We start from the raw sequence: 27,649 nt of genomic DNA, 5'->3' as shown, positions 1-27,649 counted from the left end.
ACCACAAGACACCAACACATACTCATTACACACACACATACACACACACACACACACACACACACACCAAACCTGAAGTCTTGAACTTCCTCAGTGGTTTCTTACGTTTTTGATGTTAATTTCTCAGACCCATGCTTCTTCTCCCCAGTGTGGCTTTTAGAAGATGAAGCTAACAACCCCTCTAGATCACCAGCTTATAATAAAACACAGCCTGTGGCATGTGTATTCATTTACTTATCCGTCAAATATTCATACAATGCCTATTATGTTCCAGACACTGTTCTTATGTTGAGGATAACAGAAGTGAACAAAACAGAAAAAAAAATCCCTCTCCTCATGGGTTTTACAGTAGTGGAGGTAGACAGAAAATAAACAAAATCTACTATATAAGAGATGGTGATAACTGGTGGGGGGATAAGGATAGGTGTATGATTTAAAATAGGACAGTCGGGGCTTCCCTGGTGGCGCAGTGGTTGAAAGTCTGCCTGCCGGTGCAGGGGACGCGGGTTCGAGCCCTGGTCTGGGAGGATCCCACATGCCGCGGAGCAACTGGGCCCGTGAGCCACAACTACTGAGCCTGCGCGTCTGGAGCCTGTCCTCCGCAACAAGAGAGGCCGCGACAGTGAGAGGCCCGCGCACCGCGATGAAGAGTGGCCCCTGCTCGCCGCAACTAGAGAAAGCCCTCGCACAGAAACAAAGACCCAACACAGCCATAAATAAATAAATAAATTTAAAAAATAAAATAAAATAAGACAGTCAAGGAAGACTTTTCATTTAGCAAGTGATAACAAGTAGAAGCCTGAGGAGGTGATGGAGTGAGCCCCACACATATCTGAGGGCACAATTTCCAAGCAAGAAGAATTGCAAAGGCAAAACTCTGAGCAGGAAATTAATTGGTAACTTGAAGAACATCAAGGAGGCCACTGCGCCTAAGCAAAGAGACCCAGTGGAAAAGAAGAAAGAGAAAAGGGCGGAAAGCTATCATCATGTAGAGTCAGTGTAGAGACTTTACTCTGAGTGAGATGTGGAAAAAGTAGTATAATGTACTTAGATGTAAAGGAGTGTCTCAATTACTGTGTTGAGCCTAGAGCAGGGGGTGAGGCAAGGGTACCTGTAAGGAGACCAGTTATGCTATTGCAATAATCCCTATGTTGTATGATTGTGGCTTGTACTAGTGGTATTGGGAAAGAGTCAAATTCTGGATGTACACTGAAGGTAGAGCCAACAGGTTTTGCTCATAGATTGAATGTAGGGGTGATATGGAAGAGAGGAACCATAGATGACTCTAAGGTTTCTGGCTTGAGTAAGCAGAAGGAAGAACAAGACAGAGGGAGACACAAATTTGGGATGGGGTGGAGTTCAGTTTAAAAGGTGCTAAGTTTGGATTGTCTCTGCATTATCAACATGGAGACGTCAGGGAGGAAGCTGACCCGAGAGCCTGGAAATTAAAGGGAAAAAAATCCAGACTGGAGATATAAATACGTGTTTTCAACATCTAGATGGTATTACTGCATCAAGTCTATATGAGATCACCTAGAGGTAAGTTTAGATTCAGGAAGAGCAGCTCTGGGACACTGCAACATTTAGTGGTCAAAGAATTGCAGAAAATGCAGTGAAGAAGATTGAGGAGATTCAGCCAATAAGGTTGGAGGAAAATCCAGAAGCCAAGTAGAAAAATACTTCAAGGAAAAGGGAGTGATCAATTGTGTCAAGTTCTCCCGAGAGAAATCAGGTAAATTAAACATTGAGAATTGACTACTGGATTTTGCAGCATAGAAGCCACTGGTAACTTTGACTAGAGAAGTTTCTACCTTGAGTTTTTATTTATTGTTTGCTTAACTTATTTTTTCTGAGAAGTAGAAATGTTCTACAATCTCCAATTTACTATTGTAGTTGTGTCAATTTGTCCTAGTGTTTCCAATCATTTTTTCTTTATATATGTCAATGAAATATCATTTGGCTCATAAATTTTCCAAACAGTTTTATCTTACTTGAACTCTCCTCTTAACAGTAAAAGATTATTTTTCCTGTTAAATGCTTTATGTTGAATTCTACTTTATCTTACTGTGATCTCTAAGTTAATACTTCTTAGAATTACACCACAATCAGGCAAAGTCCACAGATGTTCCATCAAAATTGAAAGAAAAATATAAAGGACAAAGTAACTGAGTTAGAACTGAAAGCCCATTTTATTGCTCTGAGCAAATGTTTTCTCCTGCAGCAGACACCAAAGCATGAATGTGATTTTTAGATTTCTGTTCAAAGCTAATACAATAAACAGCCTCCCTACTGGTGGACTGATCTTTTTGTCACCACTTACTGACCTTGCCCCTCTCTACTCTTTCCCCTGCCCCTACTTCCCATCCTCCATATCTCATGAGTTATCTCCTTAAAAGCTAATCACTCTGCTTAGATATTACTCTGGTCCCCTGTTACCTATAAGACATCATCCAAACCCTTTGGAATAAAACCCATGAGAATCCACTCAATCCTATATAGCTTGAATGTCTTGCTTGATCTTCCATGTCTATAGCCTTCTTTCCCACCCTATACTCCCCTAAAATCATTCATCATCATTTGTCATAGGCCATGTTTTCCTCTTTCATGTGTTTGCCTTCTCCTTTACTTGAACGGATGAATGCCCACTCATCTTCTAAGATGCTTCTTAAATGTTTGTCTCTGCCAATGTGACTTTCCCCAGTCACAATTGGTCTCACCCACCCTTTGATTCTCTCAACATGTTGTTGCCTCTATAATGGCCATAATCTTGTTGCATTGCTCTTAGTTTCTTCCTTCTTTACTGGAGCAACTAGAGGACAGTGACTGCACCCAGAACAGGACCTGGGACACAGTGAATGCTCAATAAATACTTGTAGAACAAAAAATAATAATAATTGATGAAAATGTTAATTATATTCAATCAACTACAGTACAGTTAACATTTATGTTTTAAAAGGTTTATGAACAAGACTAAGAAAAAAGTAGATGTTAAATTTTGAGTAATATCATTCTTGATGGATCCTATAAAAACAATAATTTCTTTTCTCATCTCCAACTTATGTGTTAGAATACTTAAATGATCATTTAATGAACAATGTGCCCTAGAAGCACCAAAAAGTGCTTCACCTGGGAACATGTTTTTAGTTCACCACGTAATATAGCCTTCAAGGTCGTAAATCCATCCTTGAGGGGCTTTAATCTCCTACAATGACCAATATTCAGTACTTTGTGACCAGAATCTGCTTCAGACAATGGTATACAAAACTCTTTGAAGAAATTATTTATAAGTGTTCATAAATAAGCAGGCTAGGAAAAAAGAAACATTTGGAGATACTTTATTTTTGTGATAAGGAAATTTCACATAAAAGTCTTCATCGTTTCTTTAATTCACAAAAAGCACAAATCAGTTAGAATTAAAGGGAAAAGTTCACACCAAACAATAAAGACTTTTGGTCTTTTCTCTTCCCCCTGTAACAAGAACAAAAATATAAGTACTAATTAAATTAATAGATGCAGGATGTAACTGGTTTTATTATTTTATATTATATATATACATATATTGGATCTATATCAGATAAACTGATAGGACGCCCTTCTAATGACATTCTCTGAAGCCTCTGAAATAACCTTAAAGAATTTTGAGTTAGTTGAATCACTAATTTAACATTGTGGGCATTATTTTGTTCCAGGGTTTTTAAAGAAGTTTTTTTTTTTTTTTTTACTGAATTGCATTTATTTTTAAGAAAAGTATTTAATGTTAGCTCTTAGGATGTATTTAACTATGGATCAATATTTGGGGAGAATCAACATTATAGTTAGCCTTATCTGAATTTTTTGTTACCTGAAGTAATTTAAACTCCCAAAGCAGCACGAGTTTTTGAAATCAGTGCTGGACCCTGCAAATTAAAAAGAATCATCAACAAACTAGTGAATATATAAAAGAAAAAAGAAGCAGACTCACAGATATAGAGAACAAACTAGTGGCTACCAGTGGGGAGAGGGAAGGGGGGAGGGGTAATATAGAGGTAAGGGAGCAAGAGGTACAAACTATTAGGTATAAAATAAGCTACAAGGATATATTGTACAACAGAGAATGCAGGCCATATTTTATAACAACTATAAATGGAGTATAATCTTTAAAAATTTGTGAATCACTATATTATAGAGCTGTAACATATAATATTGTACACCCACTCTACTTCAATTAAAAAAAGAAATAAATAAAAATAAAATAAATCAGTCAATAAGAATCATCAGATAAAAAAGTAGACCACTGTGCCAGTTGTACAGTTAACTCTCCACTACCTATGGGTGAATTCATTGGTTTATAGATTAACCAAGTTAAAAATAAAGATATACAACTCTGATGTCAACAAGCTAGGACAATAGAAGGCAGAAGGAAAACAACTCCACTCTTATCAACAGGAGGTATTGTTTTTCCTATACCAATCTCCCAACTTTTACAAAGCCTCATCCCATCTCTCCCCTTTCTCTACAAATGAGTCACAGAAATTAAAAGGTTTGCAGAGAAAATACTGCTATGCTACTATTTGTTAATGTTCTCTGCATGTAAATGAACGTGTTCTCAAAACAGAGGACATTAATCTTTTTGTATCATATTTATCAGAAATGGTTTACATAAAGTCTATTTTATCAGTTTTGTTTTATCTTATTTTATTATCTGTGTCCCACCCCCTCCTACCAAAAACAGACACATACTAATAAGTACACACACTCAAACCCATGTAATTACATTATCTATTGAAAAACTCAACATTTCTAAATATTATCAAATAACAAAATATCTAAACTTCTACATCATGAGCTAGTCAAATAAAATTGGCAAAAAGGCTGAATTATAGAATATCTTTTTAAAATATAGTGATGCTGTATTCAAATATATTTAGTAATACAAGCTAGAGGCTTACAAAATGTAGTCAATTTACAAATCCAGCTAAAATTGCTAAATAATTATATTAAGATAATACCTAATTACTACTCTGTTAATATTCAAAGGCTTGCTCCTGAGTTGAATATATTTCCTATAAATATTCCCCCAATATCCTATGTGCACAATTAATTTGCTATTAAATCCTTTTAATCCATTTAGCTCAATTGATAAATTTTAAGCCAGAAGCTGTCTAAATTATCAGCAGTTAATTATATATTCACTTTACAGTTTTCTCCACTAGAAAATAAATCAAAATTAATAATTCTCATAATACACTCTAAAATTACACTTCTCCTAATATTTAGTGAGAAAACTGTGATTATTTTTAAATATTATAAAGTCCTTCAATCTATTTCTAAATTAAATATCTCTGGCATTATTTTAAAATTATAAATTAGTGGGATACTCTTTTCATTATTCGTTACAAAAAATTCCATACCAAGTATTCTGAGTGTAAACATGAGCTGCACATACCTCTTCCTCAAAGCAGACTTCCTGCCCTTGGCCTTGGCAGCACTTTTCCAGGAGGCCAGAGAAATCTGCAATGACGGCCTCAAGTTGTTCCTCTGTGATTTGTGGCTTTTGCTTCACAAGGTTAATGAGAAACCTATGATTTAAAACAAAACAATATAAAAGAGAAGTCTGCTATGCAATGGTCTTTTTCTAAAGCCTTCCTAGGAGAGAACTTTCAGAGCTCTGGCAACCCTTACCCTAAACCCTCATTCCATTAACCCATCACCAGACTCACCACATATATCTTGGCTAATACTTTATTAGAAAGACTGAGGCGAGAAACATGCTAAATGTTCCATTGGTCTGGACTTGTGCAGGTTATAGATGAAACACTATTTCACAGTTCCACCTTACTTATATGTAGTGAAGTAGTCTTTTTCTTATTTGCCTAAAAAATTCTTTCCAGTTCTCTCTTCTAAAATATGTCTTATCCATACTCAAAGGCTCCAACTTCCAAACCCTTGTCATTCACATTGTCACACCCCTAACCTGAGCACTGTCTGTCCTAATTGCCTGTAATACTCATTTGGTAATACATTCAGGCTGGAATTAATGTTGACCCAGGGAATAGGGGAGGCTTGCCAGGCGGCATTCTTACTGTACCTAGAAACATGCCTCAGATTGTGACAGAGAAAAAAGGGATGAACAAGTTTTCCAAAATGAAGGAAGACCTTTTACAAAGTATGGGGGTATGAAAATGCATGGGAATTTGGAGAACATGAGTTACATTGACTTGCATTACTATAATCATTACAGAATGCCTCCCACAATGAACTGAAATGTGTATTCCACTTCATAACACCCATATTGCATGGTTGAATCAAATGTTATGATTATTCTCTTCAAAGAGTAAATAGTATGGAAAAAAATTCAGAAGTGTTTATTCAGTGCTTGGAATGGAAGTACCCAAGACTTACTGCAAAGATATATCCTAATTACCCGAAATAGATTGCCCCTTTTCCCTCGATCCCAAGATGCATCACAACAATAGTTTAAAAGGAGACTATTGTTACAAACAGGAAATTATCTGCCCCAGTGAATTTTTCCAGACTAGAGGCTATGAAGACTCTGAGACAAGACTATTCTGAAAGTCACTTTAAGTGCTTTGGCGTAATAATTTTCTCCTGGTGAGCCCAAGGGTGTTGGGTGTGTGAAGTAGAAGTCTCCACCACTATTTAGTGTTGTCAGTCTTCTCCATGCTAGCAAATACCCATTTCTTACTGTTGCTTCATTGTTTGCAGTGCTACACCCTGAGCTTGGCACAGATCCTTATGGAAGATGAACTTGTCATCAGAGAATGGCGGAGAAACGTATGTCTCATCCACCACCAAGCTGCTGAAACATGGCCTCCTGTTGGCGTATGAAGAGGTGCAGCACTGGCCAACCCCAGGGTTTACAGGAGTCTCTTCATGTCTGATACATAAAAGTCCAATGATAAGGTCAGCCTAATTAGGAGAATGAGAAAGAAAAAAGCAAGGAGAGGGAGCATCAGCCATAGAATTGATTCAGGAAAATTGTTGCAATAGTATTTAATGTCCAGTAACTTATAATTAATTTACAGGAAAATTTGCTGTCTGTGTAGGGATCATGTGCTGCCATATTGTAGATTCTTATTTATCCATTTGTGTGGGATAAACTTCAGCATTTAGTGACCAATGTTCCACAAGTGATGTTGAAGAGAGCCACTTCAGCTATTTGTGTCAGCGATTTAAAACACATTTTCAGTTACATACAGACTTCTGAAGGGGAAAAGTCTCTGAAATCAATACATGGCCTACATTGTCCATGTATATTTAGTTGAGCTTTCCATTTTATTTTTGGGATTCAGAGAATCACTTTCTGAAGTAAGAATAGCACAAACCTAACCCTTTCACATATGTACATACATACATACATACAGCTAATATGTAGTTCTAATTGTAAAGAAATAAGATGTGTGTGTGTGTGTGTGTGTGTGTGTGAGTCTGTGTGTCCTTACGGCTTTCCTAATGTACAATTGGCCTACCTTCCACACTTCAGAGATATTTCTTAAACACCTAATAATAACTTGTAACAAGGGCCAACATATTTTGTGGGCATACTATGTATCAGGCTAGTACTGAGTGAGTCACACGGATTACCTCGTTTGAGACAGCCATCCTAACTCTATTTTCAAATGTCAGATGAAAATTCTCAAGCTTAGTGAGATAACTAGCTTTCCCAGAGCGACAAGACTCACAGTGGTGACAGTGGGATGGGAATGTAGGCAGGAGGCCGCCAGAACCTATGCTCCTGAACCATTACACCATCCTGTGCCCCTGCATCCTCCCAACATGTGGGATTCAATAAATGACAAAGATGATGCTTAATCACAGGGAAGTTTCTTTTCACTTCTAACCTTTGACAAAAAATTCCAGGACATGAAGACTGACTAGCAAATGACTCCTCATCATCAAAAAGAGGAAAAGTGAAAAAAAAAAAAGATACACAATTTTATTCACAATTGTGACTTCAAGGGAAAAAATAATAAAAAAAAATTCAACCTGGAATCCTATGTATGACATTAAGAAGTAAAGATTATTGGCATTACCAACTGGAAAGTCATTTTACTATTCAGAACGTGGGACCTACCTGTTCTGTACGCTGCACCCTGTCAAGGGGAATAAATTGTCCCCAATATCATCATAAAAAATTAAACTATAAAAGATAAAAACATAGGTATGGCTAAAAACAAAATAGCATATTTTAATCTGTCAAAGTTGAAGCTTTTTCTGTTTTAACATTAAAGTAGGTATTTGGTGAAATCATGAACTGAGTGACGTGTCAGTCTTTCTGTCTCCCCTGTACATAAAGCTTGCTTGTTTGTTGAATAGGCTCACTGCACTTCTACCAGCCATTCTAGAAGGACAGGAAGCTTGCCCACATGCCAACCATTCAGAGCCGGGTTCTTACACCCCTTCAACTGCAACTAATCCAACGAGTCCGGGAAAGCCGTCTCCACATTGGTTTTTCCCATTTCCCCTAAATGAGAATTATAAGGCTATTTCAAGCCCAACAGGGCAGAAACAGGATGGGACTAAACAAAACACTCACCGCTCCCTCACCACAGGCCAATTGTTTGTCCTCACTGAGATGGCAACAAGTGGCTCCCGTGGTCGCCATTTTCCTGGTCAAGGTCATCAGCTCAGCTGGGGTCAGCTGAGGGGCCTTCTTGGTGTAAGCAACAAGAAACCTGAAAGAAGTATTTTTCACCAAATCTTGCTGAGTCCTTCAGGAGTCTCTGGACTCTCATTCCTTCTCAAAGACCCTCTTTTGGCATCAGGGGACATGAAATTAGCTCATTTGTTTCACCCACATGGTACCTGGACCGACGCTGGAGGTGCATTTACTCTGATAAGCATTCCCTACCCTCTTCTTACACCAACAGATCACAACGGGAAAATAAACGCTGGGCAGCAGGCTGACTCCTATTCCCAACCTCAGAAGTTTCCTCGATATGCACTTTGATCTTTTGGCGCTTTAACTACAACAGGCTATGATACAATGGGTATCTTTACTGCAAAACTCTGCACGGTTTGGGGAACCCAAAGCCAGTACCACAGATCAGGCTTCACAGGCCATCTGTTGCTCCTAAAGAGAGAGAACTGGGGAAGGCCACCTTCTGGAACTGGAAACTGGGTGACCAGATTACAAGACCTCCAGTCCAACATAGGGGCTGGAATTAGGGTAGCCATGGGTGATTAATTTAGATGGGTCTTTCCCTCACTAGTTAATGATCTTAAATCACTCAAAATACTGTTTAAAAAAGCATACGCATTTTGTAAGTAATATTCTCCTAATTTCTGGAAGAGGCCGCAGCTTCGCTTTGCCAGCGCTTGGCTCTCCTGGATATATTTCTCTAACTCTTCTTCCTGAAAATACAAGCGTTATTACACACATTTTTTTCTCTTTCTTCACACATAACTTTGTATGTAAAAATTGGCCAGTAATAGTTTATTCTATTTTGATACCAATCTTAGAGAAACCACTTTTAGAGGGTTTTTTAATATTAAAGATGAATTGTGAGAATTAAGGCAAATGAACTTTAGGGAGAATAAGTTTAAAACTTTGTGAATCACCAAGTTATTTGATGGCAGAACTCAAACTTTGGGTAAAAAGTTACAATTCTTTCTGTACAAGATTCTTGCCTTTCTGGAGTGGAGCTATTCAAAAATGAATATTATTTTTATTCTGTGCATCAAAGAACTTTTGGTTAAAACATTCTTATTTCTAAAATAAGCCAATAGCTGTTGACTACTAGTTAATCACTACTTAACAGCTAGATAGCTAGTTAGTAGATATAACTAACTGCTCATTAGTAATTAGATGCTTTCAAACAAACAGCACTTTTAATGCATGATATCCATCTAGTTTTCCAGATTTTCCTTAAAAAGCTAGAGCATTTTACCCCTTTATCCTGGCATTCAGGAGGGTTTCCAGACTGTGAACATTTCTCCAATAACTCCTGATATCCTCTAGCAACTCTTAGAATTATTGGGACAGCAAGCTTAGTATGTCTTCTTGAATATTCATAAGTAAATCTGAAATATGGGTGAAAAAAATCATGTTATGGGAATTAAGAGACAAATTATTCCTGTGTTATATGGCATGCAGAAGTTAAAATGCAAATAAATAAACCTAGAAATCAAATATTATTTCAACTATACGCATGGCAAAGCTATTAATAAAAATTATAATCCCTCAAATTGTTCTAAAACGGTATTTTGTTTTCTTTTGCACTATTCACTTTCAATAATGGACGTGAAATCTATCCATACAACAAATATTTTTCCACTGCCAAGTCTGTGCAAACAATTTCTTTAAGCAGTATGGATTCAATAATGTATAAGATAAAATGTCTGACCTCTCAAAAGCAGGCATTATAGGGAGACAGAAACCAATAAGAAATAAGTCATCCAATCTTAGGTAGTGATAAATCAATGAAGAGAAATAAACCAAGGTAGACAAGAAGGAAAGGGGTGACAATTTAGAGTGTGTGGTCAAGAAAAGTCTCTTTGAGTAGCTCTTTCAGGAGAAAAACCTGGGTGAAGGAAGCCACACAAAGTGTCTGGGGGAAGATCGTTCTCGGCTGAGAAAATTTCTACTGCAAAGAACCTTTCCAATTGAAGAACTGCTTCTATTAAATAAACAATTAGCTTCAGAATGTATGAATGGGTAAATTTAAAGAGAATTCTTGACTTTATTAATTGTATTCCCAGGTTGTAGAAATAGGTCATATTAGTTCTTCCTCCAATAATGTCAGTACGGGTTTCTGAAATCTGGACTTTGTTCTTGTTTGCATAATTTAATTTAGCGGTGCAAACAATGTGTGCATGTCTAATTTTAATCAACAATAGAGTAATATCCTCCAGGAATATTAAAAAGAAAATTGCACCATTCTTTTCATTACTACATTAAAAGCAGACTCAGATTTAGAAGGACCTTTGGAAATCATTAAGTATAGTGTCCTAAGAGCTGCACAAATCCCTCCTCTAATAGTGTCCACTGATACACACTGTACAATAAAGGAAAATGTGTGAACTGCTTGCTCCCCTTAAAGGCAAATAGAATGAGAACATGTCTTGTCAGTTATAACTACCATACTGCAAATGTCTCTAAATGTGTTTTCACTTCCTTAAAAAAATAAAACATGTATTCAATAAATAGCAAATAAACTGCTACAATGAAAGCCCTTCTATCTACCATTATCTATTAAGTTATATTTGGGGGAAAAAGTTTTTAAAATATGTACAGTGAAAAAGCACATTCTTAATTATGAGCCCTTCTTATTACAAAAATATCCATATCCTATTCGGAAGTCCAATGGTGGTCTTTACATGAGTAATCCATACAGGGATGACAATGCTTCTGATGCCAGAGAAACTGATACAAAACAAAATGCATCCTCATAAGCAAGCCAGTTAATAACAGCAGTGGTGAAAGTCTCATCAGTATAAGATACACCCTATTCCTTATTTCCTAGTTATTTCCTCCTAACTATATTTTGGCTTAGAACATTCTAACATTATCCTCATATACTGAGTTCAGAAACCATTTCAACAACACAAAGCTGTCAGTCACATCATAATTTTTACTTGTGTGAACAGACATGTACAGAGTGTGTTACCTTGCCATGTAGAGATCTTTTTCCCTTGAAGAAAGTTGGTTGAAATCTGTCTCTCCTAAAAACCTATTTAGAGTTGGAGATAAGCCTTCAGGTTTGTCATCATTTTCTGCATGAATTATGCAATGACCAAGTTCAAGTGCGGTGGGTAATTTGCAGCATTCTGCTATTTTGCTTGACAGGATATCTTGCTGAGAACATATGTAGGACATAATTTTTTCCTGTAATAGAAAAATAAAGTCTAAGTTTTAAACATTTGTTCTTTAATTCAGGACCTCGTGGCCAGTCCTAGGAAGGAAAGAAGGAAGGAAGAAGACATTTACCTTGCCTCCCATTTTAGTGCTTTCTCCCTTCTCTACCTTTCCTCACTCCTTTCCACCTAGGCTTGTTTGTTCAACTCTTCTTTTCATAGTTGTCAGCTAAAATCTACTATTTTATTCTAATAGCAAGCTTTTAAAAACAAAAGACAAAGGTACTCCTCAAACGAAATGACATGCACGTTGATGCATATCTTTCTATTAGTACTGAAATTTGGTAGTAAACATTTGCTGTTTATACAACCCTGCAGTAACCGATTATGACCTCCAGAGGGCAGTCTATAGATAATGAAACGCATGTAAGTGGCCAGAAAGAAGCCGAGCTTACACGTAACTGTCAAAGGACTGAAAATTCTGTGCATTCTCACCAGGAACAATTAGAACCCATTATTCAGCCATTAAAAATCCAACTTATATACCATACTTTTAAATTATTTTTTTCACTTTAATGGAAAAGGGTGGTTTGAAGTCCAAAAATTGAAAAAACTAAACTTTAAAAAATGAGTATACAAATTAGTAAAATAGTCAACTGAAACTGATACAACTCACATCAAAGAAAAATAAAATCATTCTTATTACCATTTCTAATATGACGGTAAATGCTTCTAAAAGGAAAAATAAATGATATAGGAAAATTTGTCTTAGAGGCAGCCCCAACTACTGACAACAGGATTCTCTGCCTGGGCCCAAAGACTCACCCTCAGGTCTCCCCTACAGCCTTGGCTTCTTGCTGGTTTTCAAGTGTATCTCAGCCAAATTGCCGTGGACTGGCTGAAAGCAGCATTCTATCCTCACTTTCAACCTTCTGGAAACCATATTCCAGCCCTGGTTTCAAGCCACCGAAATATCTAGGAGCAATGATTCTAAGCCTCCTTGAAGAAGAAGGTGTATCACAGGGGACCAGAGAGGGAATAATTTGGGGATAGACAGGCCTCCAACATCTAGGAAGCCTAGGGTGGCCCGAAATAGACCAATGCCACACTGCTTAAATCGCAACTGACTATGGCATGCTTGAGGATTCTGTTTTGGGGGTATTTGTTTTTGGTTTTTAATTCCCCTAGAGCCCTTATTCACACCTCTCCACGATGGCTAGCTTTTTACCGTATAGAACAATATCTTGTGTTATTCTTTATGTTTCTTTTATTATTTTGTTGTATTCATGTAATAGCTCTATGTATATGATATAGAGTGCCTTCCACGTGCCGGGCATGGCGCTGATGGCCTATGGAAATAACGGTAAACCAAAGACAGTCTCTAACCCCATTGAGGTCACATGTCTTATCTCTCTTATCAAACTATACATTTCTTAAAACCAGCTTGTGCCTTCCTAACAGGTATGCCCCACAGTGGCTAGCACATAGAAAGTATTCAATATATATTTATCAAATGAAAGCACAAATGGGTGAAAAAACAAATATATTAAAAATAGAGTTTTCCCCAAAAAATTCTGTGTGGAGACCTCCAGAGAGGTTACCATCTCCTTTAGAAGTAAGAATGAATGAGCACTGGTCTAGGAAGAGGGGCGCATCCCTTAAGTGAAAAGCAGAGTCAACAAAAGAGATTCAAGTTTTACTGTTAAGAAGTCTGTAACTTCACTCAGTCAGCTAGTTTCCACATTCTATGACCAACTCATGGCAGACACCCTTCTCCCATTTAGAATGAGAGCAAAAGAAAGAAAAGGGAGTGGGAATATCTCTTTTATAGGAGGCAAGACTCTTCACCCCATCCTGCAGACACTCCAGCACATTTCCTCTGCAGCATTCCTCGTGTACGTGGGCCACATCCACGACCAGTCTCTGAATTTCAGTAAAATTAGCTTTGGGAAACTTTTGACTCAGTTTAGTAACAGTTCTAAGGGGAAAAAAAGAATTAGAATCAATCTTGGTTATCTATCAAAATTAAATAACGACAGGAATAAAGACGCAGACACAGGGAATGGACTTGTGGACGTGGGAGGGGGAAGGGTAAGCTGGGACGAAGTGAGAGAGTGGCATGGACATATATACACTACCAAATGTAAAATAGATAGCTAGTGGGAAGCAGCCGCATAGCACAGGGAGATCAGTTCTGTGCTTTGTGACCACCTAGAGGGGTGGGATAGGGAGAGTGGGAGGGAAACGCAAGAGGGAGGAAATATGGGGATATATGTATATGTATAGCTGATTCATTTTGTTATACAGCAGAAGCTAACACAACACTGTAAAGCAATTATACTCCACAATAAAGATGTTAAAAAAACTTAAATAACATTTATAGAGTATTAGTATAGTTACAGCTCCAAGGATAAAAGACCAATATGTTCTCGTTTAAAAAGAAAAGGAAAAGTGTTATGTCTTGTTAATTCTAGCCCAGTCTTTCAAGGCAGTGGCTCTATAAACTGTGATCTGGCCCTACAAAAGGTTTAGAAGTGATTTGTCTTTTCCTAAAACCTTTCCTGTGAATTTTAATGATATCTATCTTTTTGCTGTTCAACCATGATGCTGAGTATTGGGGATCATTGCTGTGAGAGGGTGGGAAAAAATTAAAAAGGATAAACAATTAAGAAATGGAAAATTCTATGAGAATGATAATCATTCTTTTATTTGGGAGAAAAAATTACTTCTTAGAATATAGGGAAGGATGCATATGTGCATATCAACGGGACAGGAAAGTGGAGCAGACTAAGCACTCAAATGTGTCATCATGCCAAGACATGTAGTGTGACCCAAAAAGGAGGTAAGAAACAAAAATTCTTATTTCTTCTCCATAGTTCATATAAATTTTAAGAGATGTCTTGGTGAGACCACTGTGGCCTAGAGCAACTGGTATTTTTGCTGCTACTGATAAAGATGGATTTTCTTTTTAAATTGAGAACATTTAAATTTAACTACTTATGGATAGCAAATGATAAATAATGTCATTATAATAAAATCTTAACTTACATTGTATTACTAAGGTAAATTTAACTAAAGCAAATCAAGAATCAATCTTTAAGTTTCTAATAGAGTTGGAGGGTGATTAAAGCATAATCTGACCTCTTCCAAGAAGAATCAGTCAGTCTTGGAACTAAATCCACGACTAAAAACTTTAATCTGTCTTCACTATGTACAATATTTTTAAACGTGTCATTTAACAAGCAAACAAATAAATAAACTTTAAATGCATGCACTTAATATTCTTCAATTAGCAGGTCAGATGTTTTTCTAGGCTAGAAATGTCTCAGCATAAAAGTTGAAGAGTACTTTAATTACAGTTATGTAATTTAAAATTTCCTAGTAACCATATTAAAATGTAAAAAGGAACAGGTTAAATTTACTTTAATAATATGTTTTTTAACCCAATATATCAAAAATAATATCATTTCAATATGTAATCAACATTAAAACTTTTTTTAACCATTTTTTATTGAAGTATAGTTAATTTACAGTGTTGTGTTAGTTTCAGGTGTGCAGCAAAGTGATTCAGTTATATATATATATATATATATATATCTGAATATATATATTCTTTTTCAGATTCTTTTCCATTATAGGTTATTACAAGGTACTGAATATAGTTTCCTGTGTTATACAGCAGGTCCTTGTTTATAACATTCAAACCTATTAATGAGATATTGTACATTTTCTTTTTCATACTAAGTCTTTGAAATCAGGTTTTACACTTAGAACACAGTTCCTCATTTGCACTAGCCACATTTCAAATGCTCAGGAGCTTCGTGTGGCTAGTGGCTGCCATACTGGCTAGTGGGGCTCTAAACCACTGGTAATTCTGATTCCTATACTTGACCTCAAATTCTCAGTTGTCAGGACACAGACAATTAGAGATCACTGACATAGCAGACAAGTAGGTGTAATGGAAATAAATGATGACAAGGATCACCAGCTGTATAAAAATAAATAAATAAAATAAAATGAAAAAAAAAAAAGAAAGAAAAATCATGAAAAGGATCTAGAAAAACTTTGTTCTGATGACCAGTAGTGTGGTCTTGGGTAAACTGTTTTAATCTGTCTGGACCTCGGGTTACTCATGTGTAAAAATGAAGAGGTTGAACTACCTGATTCAATTGTTTGGGCTTTTTTTTTAATATTCCTCTCATCCTAACAACAAAGATAGATAGATGAGATAGGGATAAATTAGATAGATGAAAGATAGAAAGATGATAGATTAGATAGATAAATAGATAGATAGAATCAAGGGAAAAGAGAAAAGGCAAATATGCTAAGTGTAAGAGTTAATGCAGTCAGCTGAAAAACTCCAAATTTGCCTCTGAGCGTTTTAGCAGCTGGGACAAGAAAACAGACTTCAGTGAGTTACATGCTTTCATCAGTTAGGAAAATACATGCCAGTTCTTCAGAAATGACTATTTTGTTTTCCCCTGGACAATGGATTCTAATATTATTGCCTCAAGTGAATATTTTCATAAAAAGCAACAATTGACACAATGGACTTTTATAGGAAGATTAGGAAGCAGAGTTAATGTAAAGAATTTCTTGTTAAGCCAGAAATTTTAAATGATACTTAGAGAAGGCTAATCTACCTTGTAGAGAATCTAGGAAAATGTGGTATATCTGTTTAAGATCATTCCATCAACTTAAAAAAAAAAACAGTTTAATAACATCTGGAGATCATAGATCAAAACCATTGTGTCGGGTACTGGGAAGAAAGCAAACCTGTTACCACAAGAACCTTAAAATCTCTTACAGATATAAAGCATACAAACAAGCACAAATGAAAAGAGAAACAACTGGAATTTTTGAGCACTTCTTTTAGACTATAACACACATCAAAAAGCATATATCTCAATGAACTAATGCATAAAAAATAATAAACGGTAATACTTCTCTAAAAAAAAAAAAGTGTAGTATAATTATGAGGTGTAAATTGATTGCAGTCCAGAACTTGAGTATCTAGAAGAATAGGTAAAAAGCATAAATCTCCAAAGTCTTCTCAAGTGTTATCTCATGTAGACTTTAATAAGTGTTAAACAGCAGACTGATCTGTTCCTCCCAATCCTAGGATTTCATGATTCTAATCACATTAGCTGTCATCAAAGGAGACTTCATTCTCTACAACAGTAACAATGTGAAAAATGGACTCAAACTGCAAAATGGGAGTTTTGCAGATCTCACCTTCTTCCCTAGATAGAGCTTAAACTTACATGGCTCGGAAGGTTCGGGGTCCAAACTTTCTCATTACTGCACAGATATGTTGATTTAACAAGCTGCTTTCTCTTAATTCTTTTGTAATTGATGCTGCCTAGATAGAAAAATGAGGTGTCAAGAAAGGATGTATTTTCCCTTATAGGCTCTAATAATTAGAAAAACAACAGATACAACTAAAACATGAAACTCTAAAAATTTTTGCTAAAACTTATAAATGCAATATATCTTTGCAGAACTTTATTCATTCTTTCTTTTAGATGGGTTTATATACATCTATGCCAGGTAGAATTATTAAAAATATCTTGAGGGCTTCCCTGGTGGCGCAGTGGTTGAGAGTCCACCTGCCGATGCAGGGGACATGGGTTCGTGCCCCGGTTTGGAAAGATCCCACATGCCGCGGAGCGGCTAGGCCCGTGAGCCATGGCCGCTGAGCTTGCGCGTCCGGAGCCTGTGCTCCGCAACGGGAGAGGCCACAACAGTGAGAGGCCCGCGTACCGCAAAAAAAAAAAAAAAAAAAAAAAAAAAAAAATCTTGAAACAGAAACACTTGTAACTTTCATACTTGAGATAATGAATAAACAACTGTAATTTTGAACAAATCGAAGCCTGATAATTTCTTAAATGTCTTCTCAGTAACAAAACGTAAGATTGCATCACAGCCTGACATTCTGGGAATAGTCACAGTTCTTAGGAATTTTGTTATAGGACTTCAGGCAGCAAGTAATTCATCGTGGATGTTGTCCTAGCTCTCCAAAACCTAAGAAAACTATTTGCATCTCTAAACCTAAGTTTCCTTGTTTGTTAAATGACAATAACACTTACACCTCAAATTTGTTCTAAGGTTTAAAAGAAATAATAAATATAAAGCACTTATCATACTTCTCGTTCACCTTTTTTCTCTTCTGCTCTTTTTCCTTCTGCCCCATCTTCTTTCACTTGCTTCCTTCACCTCTTACTCTGTTCTCTTTCATTTATGTTATCACCTCTACCTCTGTCTTTATCGCACCAAATTCATTTCCTTAATAATAAAATGATTGTTGGCTGAATGAATGGATAAAGGAATGAATAAAAAAAGAGCAAACCCAGGGTTTTTACCCAAAGAATAACAGAGTGCTGAAATATGCTCTATTCTGAAAATGATACTCTGCCCACAAAGCATATTTCCATTTTTAACTTTGTTTGGTTTTAGTAAGTCATAGCCAGATTGAAGTTATTAGTTCAGATAGCCACACAAATACAACACCTTTGTTTGGAAGCATTCAACTGCATTTTCGGCTTTGCAGCAAGGTGGAATTACTTTGTCATATTGAGCAGCCAAAGAAAGAATTGTAGGTGCATATAGGAAGGGGTGCCTTCTTGCTATCTCATAGACGTATCTGTGAAATGAAAAGGATCAGTAAGATTTACAAACACATTAAAATAGGACTGCTACTGCTTGGAACTGGACTCTGGAATTGTTTAAAGATTCAGAAAATAGTCATATTTTTTTCCACTTGCTGTCAAAATTTTCCTCACTAAAGATCCTCCAAGAAAAGGAAAAATCTATTATGAGATTATAAGAGCAAACTAGGCAAAAACACTGACTATGATTCTTATGAAAGTATCCTTTTCAATAAGCCTACACAGATATGTTTCGGGGGTCAACAAGGCCAGACCTCCACTAAGTAAAAGAGAAAGGTGGAGTCTTTTTTCTCATCAGTGCAGAACGAGATTATCCACCCTGGCAGTCAACATAGCAGAGATGTTCTAAGGGCAGCTTCCATATTTCTCTGGATTAGGCAGCAACGTGGAAGGTAGAAGTGATTAAGAGTTAAACACAGGCTTCCCCAACAGAGAACCTGGGTTCAAATCCCAGCTTGGGAATGTACTAGTGGTCTGCCCTCATCCAATTGTCTTAACCATCTAAGCTTCAATTTCTTCATCTGCAAAGTAGGAAGAAGAAAGGGAATGAAGAGAAAGACGACAAGGAGATGATAGGCTGTTTGTGAGCATTAATATGCTCATACGTGCCAGGCACACATGTTCCTAAAACATCCTAAATGCTCAATAAATGTTAGACATGCTTATGTACCTTAAACATTCCTGGATCGCTAACATTTTCTATTTTCAGGCAATTTGGTGAACACAAAACACCAAATATTTGGCTCTAGAAGGAGTCATTTTGTGCCGCACTAATATATTCTTGGGCAAGCTAAAATTAGAGAGAAAAAACAAGGTGTATCTAAGAGACTAAAGGAAAAACTGGTGGGTCTCCTGTGTGGTCTATACCCATCTATCTACGTGCTGTGGAGACAAAGTTACACTTAATGTTTCTCACCTAATCTCGTAGGTCAGGAGCTCAGCAGATGCCACACCAAACATTACTTCTCCATGTTTTAGAATACAGCCACAAATTGCAGAATTTGTAGATTCTGCTCGGTACTGCACTCTTTCTGGGGTCTTATCTACCTTTAAAATCGGATCCTTACCGGTTCATAAATAGCTCCCTGTCTTCTTCATATGCTTTACAACTCGTGACAGGTTCTGGAACTTGGAAAGGTGGGATGGATGCTGGAACGGCCTTTTTGTGTGCTAGGAAACAGTCATGTCTTTCCTCTCCACTTTGGCTGCAGCAGTCTGAAAGCCCATACTTTCCAGGAATTTCCTTTTCATGGCAAATTTCTTCCAGAAAGGCAGATACCTATAAGATTTATTTTTAATGAAAGACAACTAACTTTACCTAAAAATGCTGTAAAACACATGAAAAGTTTTCTAATATTTGAAGTCAGAACGGTAGATTAGGAAAATAATTCCCCCTACAAATTCCAATATATTTAGTTTCAGCCTGATGGGATAGCTTTCTTTTATGTGTTTGGAAAACGGAATTTAGTTTTCAACCTTAAATAATACACATGCCTATTAGACAAAATTATTTTATCTTAAAAGGAGGACATAGATACTCCATCTGGCATTCTTATTATGAGACACTAATATAAAATTGGATATTATTTTCACATAAAAATCAAAATATTTTGAAACTGAATAAAAATAGCTTCCAATACTTTTAATGGGTCTAATTATAGATTTAGCTAAAATGTTTTAGGGAATTCCCTGGCGGTCCAGTGGTTAGGACTTGGAGCTTTCACTGCTGTGGCCTGGGTTCAATCCCTGGTTGGGGAACTAAGATCAAAAAAAAAAAAGAGAGAGTTTTAAAATGTACATTGTAAATGCTTAAAATCTTTCTTGTTTGCCTTAGCTTTACCAAAATCAGGTGATGACACCACTAGTCTGATGAATGCCTCTGAGGAATACGTGTGTTTCATTCATCTCAGGAAACTTTTAATTTAGCTTTTATAACTGCTAATATTTAGAGAATCCTGGAAATCTTAACTAAGACTTCCAGTTCCCAATCCACCTAAAACATCATGCCTTTAAGTTTACAATGGTAAATCACTAATCTGTAACATCACCTTGGATGTCTCATTGGATGTAAAGTTGCAATATAAAATATATTTTGCTTATTTCACATGTCAAGCTAAAAATAGAGATGCCTATAAGGGATTTTTATTTAAGTCATCGATTTCAGAGTTGTAAAGTACTTTATATCTTTAAAAGGGCGTCTCCTTTGCAATATTGCAGATAGATCATTTTTTGGCTACTTCACGAGCTCCATCATGACAGAGGATTCTCTGGGCATTTTGTCCCAGAACTGGTAGCTCTAATCATTTTAAAGTTCTTAATTCTTTTCTATATTGAGATAATAATAAACACTAATAACTGTTATTTATTAATCTGTTACATTAGGATATCCTATAATAAAAAAAGTAGTCACTGTTTATCTGAAATTCAAATTTAAGAGGGCTTCATATTTTGTTGTCGTTTGTTTGTTAAATCCGTCAACCCTAATCTATGCTATGCACCTCACATTCACTATAGTGTATAGTATAATGAAGTCACTAAGGGTGTTAGTTCTGGAGCCAGATGACATAATTTAAATTCTGGTTCTGGACTCCCTTAAGAAAGTTGTTTAACCTCTCTGTGTCTCATCTTCTCCAACTGGAATATTAGCATCTATCTCCTAGGATTATGATAAAGATTTAATAAATTAATATTTGCAAGCAAAGCTGATATTCTACCAATGAGCCCCAGCCAGGGTCTCTTGGCTCACTGGACATTGATTCTGATTCATCAATGCTATGCTCCATGTCACAAAGTATTTTGATTATCAATGGATATGTAACACTCCTGAGAATAATGCCTGTCACATTGTGTGCTTAATAAAAATTAACCCCTGCTACCATTATCATATCAATCTCCATGACAACCCAGAAATGGAAGCTATTATTATTCCTCACTTTATATATAAGGAAACTAAATCTCAATGAAGTTAAGTAATACGCCCATGGTCACCCAGATACTCTGATTTCAGAACCTTAGCTCTTAGTCACCATGCTTATATTGTCTCTTTACAATAGACACCCACTGTTTTCTCCTCTGCTCTCTCCAGCAAATCAGAATTAACCTAAACCTCCTTTCATAAAACAGGTCTTGAGATATTTAAATGTATTTATTTCTTATGCAGTCCCTGCATCTTCTCTTCTGCATGCTGAGTTTTGGTCAAATATCACAGTGCTTTTTAAAAAAATTATTATTATTCACTCACCTGGTTTTCTAAACACCCTGCAGGCTGCTCACTGCCAGTGGATTTCTCTATTACAGTCAATACATCTTTCACCATTTGACTTACTTCCTTGTAAGTGGCCTCTTGAACAAACTGGGCAAAAAATATGGTAGCTCTGAAACAAAAATACATATGAATGCTTAAGGAACAGACATATCAATCTTTTTCTCAAGGTTAGTTTTTGTTTGTTTTTATTGTCTGTTATGTTGTGACCTGTTTAGGGGATGACTTTTGCTAAAAAAGTATGTGAAATTTTAGCCGTCCAGGAAGAAATGTCTGTCTTCTTTTCCCCTTCCCCCATAAATATACATATATCTGTTAACAATGAAAATAAGTGGATTTCCCCTAAGAGTGGTTCCTCCTTTTGTGGTCATCCACCCACTGCAATGTCTCCATAATTGAAGGTATTTATATCCTTTGTAGTTTTTTGTTTTTTGTTTTTTTTAAGCAAAGAATTGGTCATTAGACCTCTACCTGTGTCTACTACCAGCATAATCAAGGTCTGATCATGGATTGACCCAAAGCAATGCTTCTGCAGGTTTCTGTGTGCAACCAGTATCTGTAACACACGACTTTAAATTCCTTATTAGAAACTTCAGAAGTGTGGGACAGAAAGATATCATTCAAGAGAACAACATACCTTCTACAAATAACCAAAAATAGAACATTTTACCTCCAACTATTTGCTACTAGAATTAAATAGTATTCAGAATAGAGAATATGGTAATGTCATCCTATTGGTATTGATGAGAAAAATTCCTGAATTCATACATAGTTGCCATCAATCAGACATTATTCTTCAGTTTCTAAAATCTGATTTTGTTTGTCCCATCTCTTTACAAGGAATCTAGAGTTTGGGGTTAACATCTAAGGCATGGAGTAACAGTCCAACTTCTTCAATATCAATTTGATATTCAACATAAATAACTTTTCTTAGCATTGTCTAGTTTGCTTTCACACTTTTAAAAACTCATAGGGCTATGCAACTTTATTCAATTACTTAACTAAAATTTTCATTGTTTTGCATATTTAAAGTGCATTTATACAAGCAAAACTTACAGGTCAACTAAATTCATCTCTGCAGAGCATGGGGAAGAATCCAATATGGAAGCTGGAAAGCAAGATAAACTTCATGAGAAATGATATTTTCAACTGCAATCAGGAAAGTAATCGTTGTTAGATGTAAATGTTTGTGTCTAAGTTAAAACTATACAATTTTAGAACTGAGAGGACATTAGGAATCATGTATCCAAGCATCTTAATTTTGTACTTGAGAAAACTAAGAAACTAAGGAATAAAGTTAATGAGAATAATTTATAGTAGACTTAACACTAAAATTCAGATTTTATATCTTCCAATTTCTTGGAACCATTGAACCATTCACAGGTAACGTTAAGCACTGCCATGATTTTGTAAAACTCTTGTACTCTTATAAATATACAAGTTTATCATTCATTTAATGATATTCACCAATTAAATACTTTTCCTCTGTGTCGAACAGTAAGTATGATAAATAAATCAAGGCAAATGAATAAAAGCAAATTTAAGAATTTCCATATAGGAAAAAGACAAGAGAAAAGCACAAAATATCTTACCTATTCCATATGCATTTTTTTGCATTGTTCTGGATTCAGTAAAATTTAGTAGAAAAATTAAAAAAATTGATACCTCCCACTTCATGGTTGCTAGCTATTTTGTTGTTGGTGATGATGATGGGGGCAGAATATTGAAAATCATGCTGAAATTCTTTTATAGTCTTCTCTAGCAATGCCTGTTAACTAGTAATCTTCTGTTGGTATATCTGTTACTTTATTTCCTTATGTTCCAAATGGGATGACTTGCTAATAATTAACAGCACAGGGATTATTTGTGTTTTATGTTCAAGGACACAGACCTCTTTTGGGTGGAAAAAGGGGGAAAAACTTGCAAATTCATTCCATTTTGCAAATATAACAAATATTCTTCTCAAACTACAGAGTATTCAAGGAGGTGACTTTTCCCTAAATTGCACAACAGAAGTTAACAGGGCCATAGACAAAAGACGTCAGACTTTGTATGAAATTCAACTAAATGCACTAACTCATTACTGCCATATTATCAGTAGGGCAGTACAGTGTCATGGTGCAACATGAGGGCTTGGGGACCAGGGTTGAATTTTTGCCCTACCACTTATTAGCTACATAACTTTGGATGAGTTGTTTAATTTTTCTGAACTTTATTTTCATCATCTATAAAATAATGAGAGTGAAAGAATTCTTTCATGATTAAATAAATTAATGAGTTGAAATGGTTAAGAATAGGGCCTTTTGCAGAATGGCACTTAATAGATGGGAGTTTTATTTATTCACTCAACAAAAAGAGGAAGTCTGCATACCAGGCACTGTTCTTTGATGGAAATAATCAGCAACAAGAAACAGGCACCACCCCTGTTCTCACTGAGTTTACGATATAACAGGAGAGACAGACAGTTATTATCAGCAATCACAACACGGTGTGATAGATGCAGTGATAAGTAGAGTAAGAAGAGGAACACCTGACATTTTTGGAGGGAGTCAGGGTAGGCTTCCTGGAGGAAGCAACCTCTTAGTGGGGACCAGTAGAAAAACTGAAGGTGGGCCAAACAAAGAGGGAGGGAAGTGTCCAAAGCAAATTTAGAAAGCCGTGGAAAGGCCCACTAGTGAGGGCCAGCACAGTGTATTTAAGGAACTGGAAGAAATGCAACTGCAATCAGATACAAAGTTTAAAGATGAGGAAACTTACTCTATAAAGGGAATTTCTGGCAAAGTGAGCAGGGCCACATCTCAAAGACCTTTTAAATCAAGTTTACACTTCATCCTAAAATAACAGAGACTACAAAAGGGTGCTAATAAAAATCACATTTGTGCTTTGAAACCATCTCTTTGTTATAAAAGGAGACAAGATTGTGATAAGGAGAACTGTTAGGAAGTTTTTAGAATAATATGGTCCAGTAAGTGCCCTGGATGAGGGTAGTGCTAACAGGAATGAGAGTTGTGGATGAATGTAAGTGATATGAATGAGTTAAAACCAAAAGGACGTACTTACTGAATGTGTGTTTAGTTTTGCATATATCGAAGCTTAAGGCAGAGTGACCAGTCCACTCTGGTTTATGCCTGTTAACTTAGTGTAATTATTAAGCAGAACACCCTGGTTTGCAAGTTTGAAGTAAGACCTCCACTAGAGAAGCTGATGGGCCGTTGAATAGTACTTCTTAACCTCTGCAACAAGATCAAAGCTGGAGATGGAGATTCAGGAATCATCAGCTTTTAGATAGTTATTATAGCCATGTGATGGGATGAGAAAGAGAGATGGTAGTGAAAAGAGGTACCCTGAGGAACACCCAGTTTTAAAAGACAAGCAATAAAGAGGAGCTGTGAACCAGAGTTTGTCTACTAACTGCAAACAACCCATGATGTATATGTGTCATTGCTCAAAGTGTTGTCCAAAGTGCACAGTTTACATCAAATGTGTTTCCATTGCTCTAATTCTGATGGTTTACTTTTTAATAAATCTATGAAACTGCTCAGAAACAGCTTAGCATGGTAAACTGGACTTTTGTATCAGGCAGATGCTAATCCTGGCTGTAACAATTATTAGCCATATGACTTTGGGCAAATAATTTAATCTCTTTGATTCTTAATTTTCTCACGTATATAATGAAAATGATAATATTCACCTGAAGTTTTTTGTGTATAGATGGAGTAATGTATTTAAAACGTTTGATACCTAACATTTTTAAAAGATAATAATTTTTATTATCATGTTAGCATTGCTATTAGTGTTAAATATTAGAGGTACTTTTCTTCAAAGCAATTAAGCTATACATGTGGTTGCTAGAAAATGCCTTCTCTTCAGACGATACTGGACTACTTATTCCTTCTGGGCTCTATTTTGTTCTCTGTTGGATTGAGTGGTTGGTTGTTTGAAAGCTTGGCAGGGAGGGGGACTGTGGTTAATCCCTCTTCTCCTTTCTCAACAATGCTTGTAAAAATTTTATCCATCCTTTAAGGTCTATATCAAATAATTTTCCATGGCTGTATCTCTGATTACTCCCTAATTAGAGAAGAATGCTCTCACTTTTGGCGACCTATAACACCTTTTAGATTTTTTTCTCTTGGTACTTTTCATTTGACCTTACATCACAGTCATTTGCAAGCTTAGGCAGTTCTTCCTGAATAGTTGACTTCTTAGATTCAAGGACTCACCTTCACGACTCCTGCAGTGCCTAGCACAATGTCTGGCACAAGGCAGAACCTTTATAAGTAGAAATTGAGGGGCACTGAATCAGATTTTTGCAGTCAGGATTTATGCACTCACCGTCCTCACTCACTCATTTGACGTATATGAATGACACATCTCTCATACCCTTCTATCCAGAGATCACTGCTGAGATGTTTACATTCATATTTTCTCTGATAGTCAGGGTCTAGAGGCCCTGAGATAGATATGAGAAGAGGACAGTACCTAGGATCATGGTTAGGTGAAGATCCTCATGGAAGATGACGAGTCTGTTTGCAAGCCATAACGCTTAAAAACACACTCCATAGAGCGAGCACATATAAGCCAAATTCTAGCAGGAAGAATGTTTTCAAAGTCCTCCAGTCCAACAGAGTCTTCTTGTCACCTAAGATTTAATTACATGTAGCCCAATACTGATGCCGCCTACAGAAAGCCACTAGAATTACCACCACCACCCTCTCCAGATTTCTAAGAATTAAGGAGTAGGGAAGGACTACTTGCATTTATCCTGGGCACCTCTAGCTCTTATTTTCTTGTCCTGCTGGGTTCTCTTTACCTGTGCTTTATCTTCTCTCCTACATATGCTATCTCTTGTCCTGAACCTTATGTTGGATACCACTCTGTCGCTTTTGTAAAGAACCCCCCAACACAAGTGTGTATCAAGATATTTGAAATCAAACATGAAAAGTCCTTTTCAGGTTGTCGCAATACCACCTGACATCTCATGTAGAGTGCTGACCAACCCCTTCCTTTCCTGGTTTCTCTTCCCTCTTCCTTTCTTATCTTTTCTCAGCTGGCCTCAGCCCCTCCCCTCCTCTTCCTATTACTGTTTTCAGGCAGAGAAAACCATCTCTCCCTTTGTTTAACGTGAGCCTATCTAAATCATACTCCAGGGCAGAAGTCACTTTTCACATTTGCTGGCCTCCAAAAGTTATCGACGTATTTTGCAAAGGAAGGAAGGAAGTAAAGAAGAAAGGAAGGGAGGGAGGGAGGGAGGAAGGAAGAGGGAACAGTTTTCCTTCATCAAAGGGATTTTGCCTCTTTGGGCAGGGGGAGGCATTTTTTCCTCTCATCCACACCAGGAACAGAATGAGAGGGATCAGAGTCAGAGAAGACAACAACCTGCCTGCCAAACTTGAAAAGACAGAGTGCCTCAAAGTCAACAAGGTGAAGTAAAACATCAATGTAAGTCAAGCAGAGATACAGCAAAGTAAGTCAGGGGCCAATCGTAAATTAATGTCACAAAAATCTATGTTCTGTTTACATCATCTCTCCTTATATGGGTGGACTGCTCCTGCTAGCTTAAGCAAGGGTCCTTAAAACAGCAGAACTGGTCCACATACCCAAATAGATTATAAACTATTTCAGGGAAACATACTTTGAGAGCATCTCCCAAAAGTCCTAGAACAATAAATTACACAGAAAAAAAAGCACTTTCTAAATACTTTGTTGTAATGACATATACTTTCGCTGATGAGGAAATACTTACACGACTCCCCTCTTCCCAGGTGCTATAGTCAAGGCAGAATATGAGAAATAACAAAGGGGTTCTCTGGCCTTATGCCATCATCAGCATAACTGCTGGACACTCCCTTTCCTTAGCAAGGTCAAGAGATGGCTGATCCTCATAGGAGATTCAGAAAAATCCCCTACATGGTCCAGAGGTTTC

General features: G+C 36.6%; 1 protein-coding gene across 1 annotated transcript; it reads right to left on the bottom strand.

Moving 5' to 3' along the window:
- Positions 1-3,362: 3,362 nt before the first annotated feature.
- Positions 3,363-23,403, bottom strand: AFP (alpha fetoprotein). The gene is made up of 15 exons (XM_067734709.1): positions 23,319-23,403; positions 22,783-22,834; positions 21,706-21,838; positions 19,532-19,743; positions 18,307-18,439; positions 17,061-17,158; positions 13,645-13,774; positions 11,610-11,827; positions 9,891-10,023; positions 9,257-9,354; positions 8,537-8,675; positions 6,686-6,909; positions 5,426-5,558; positions 3,842-3,896; positions 3,363-3,468 (listed from the first exon to the last, which is right to left on the bottom strand). The coding sequence occupies exons 1-14, from the start codon at positions 23,401-23,403 to the stop codon at positions 3,852-3,854; spliced, it is 1,833 nt and encodes a 610-aa protein (XP_067590810.1). The 3' UTR covers positions 3,363-3,468; positions 3,842-3,851.
- Between the last annotated feature and the right edge of the window lie 4,246 nt (positions 23,404-27,649).

The sequence above is a fragment of the Pseudorca crassidens genome, chromosome 4, assembly GCF_039906515.1.
Source record: "Pseudorca crassidens isolate mPseCra1 chromosome 4, mPseCra1.hap1, whole genome shotgun sequence".
Classification (NCBI taxonomy): Eukaryota; Metazoa; Chordata; class Mammalia; order Artiodactyla; family Delphinidae; genus Pseudorca; species Pseudorca crassidens.
This window is presented reverse-complemented; position numbering and strand designations above follow the sequence as displayed.

Coding starts and splice junctions, on each gene's coding strand:
- AFP (XM_067734709.1), bottom strand. CDS start 23,403: ATGAAGTGGGAGGTATCAATTTTTTTAATTTTTCTACTAAATTTTACT. Junction 9,355..9,890: donor CTGAATGCCAGGATAAAGGG/GTAAAATGCTCT, acceptor TTGTATTTTCAG/GAAGAAGAGTTAGAGAAATA. Junction 8,676..9,256: donor GAATATTACTTACAAAATGC/GTATGCTTTTTT, acceptor TACTTCTTTCAG/GTTTCTTGTTGCTTACACCA.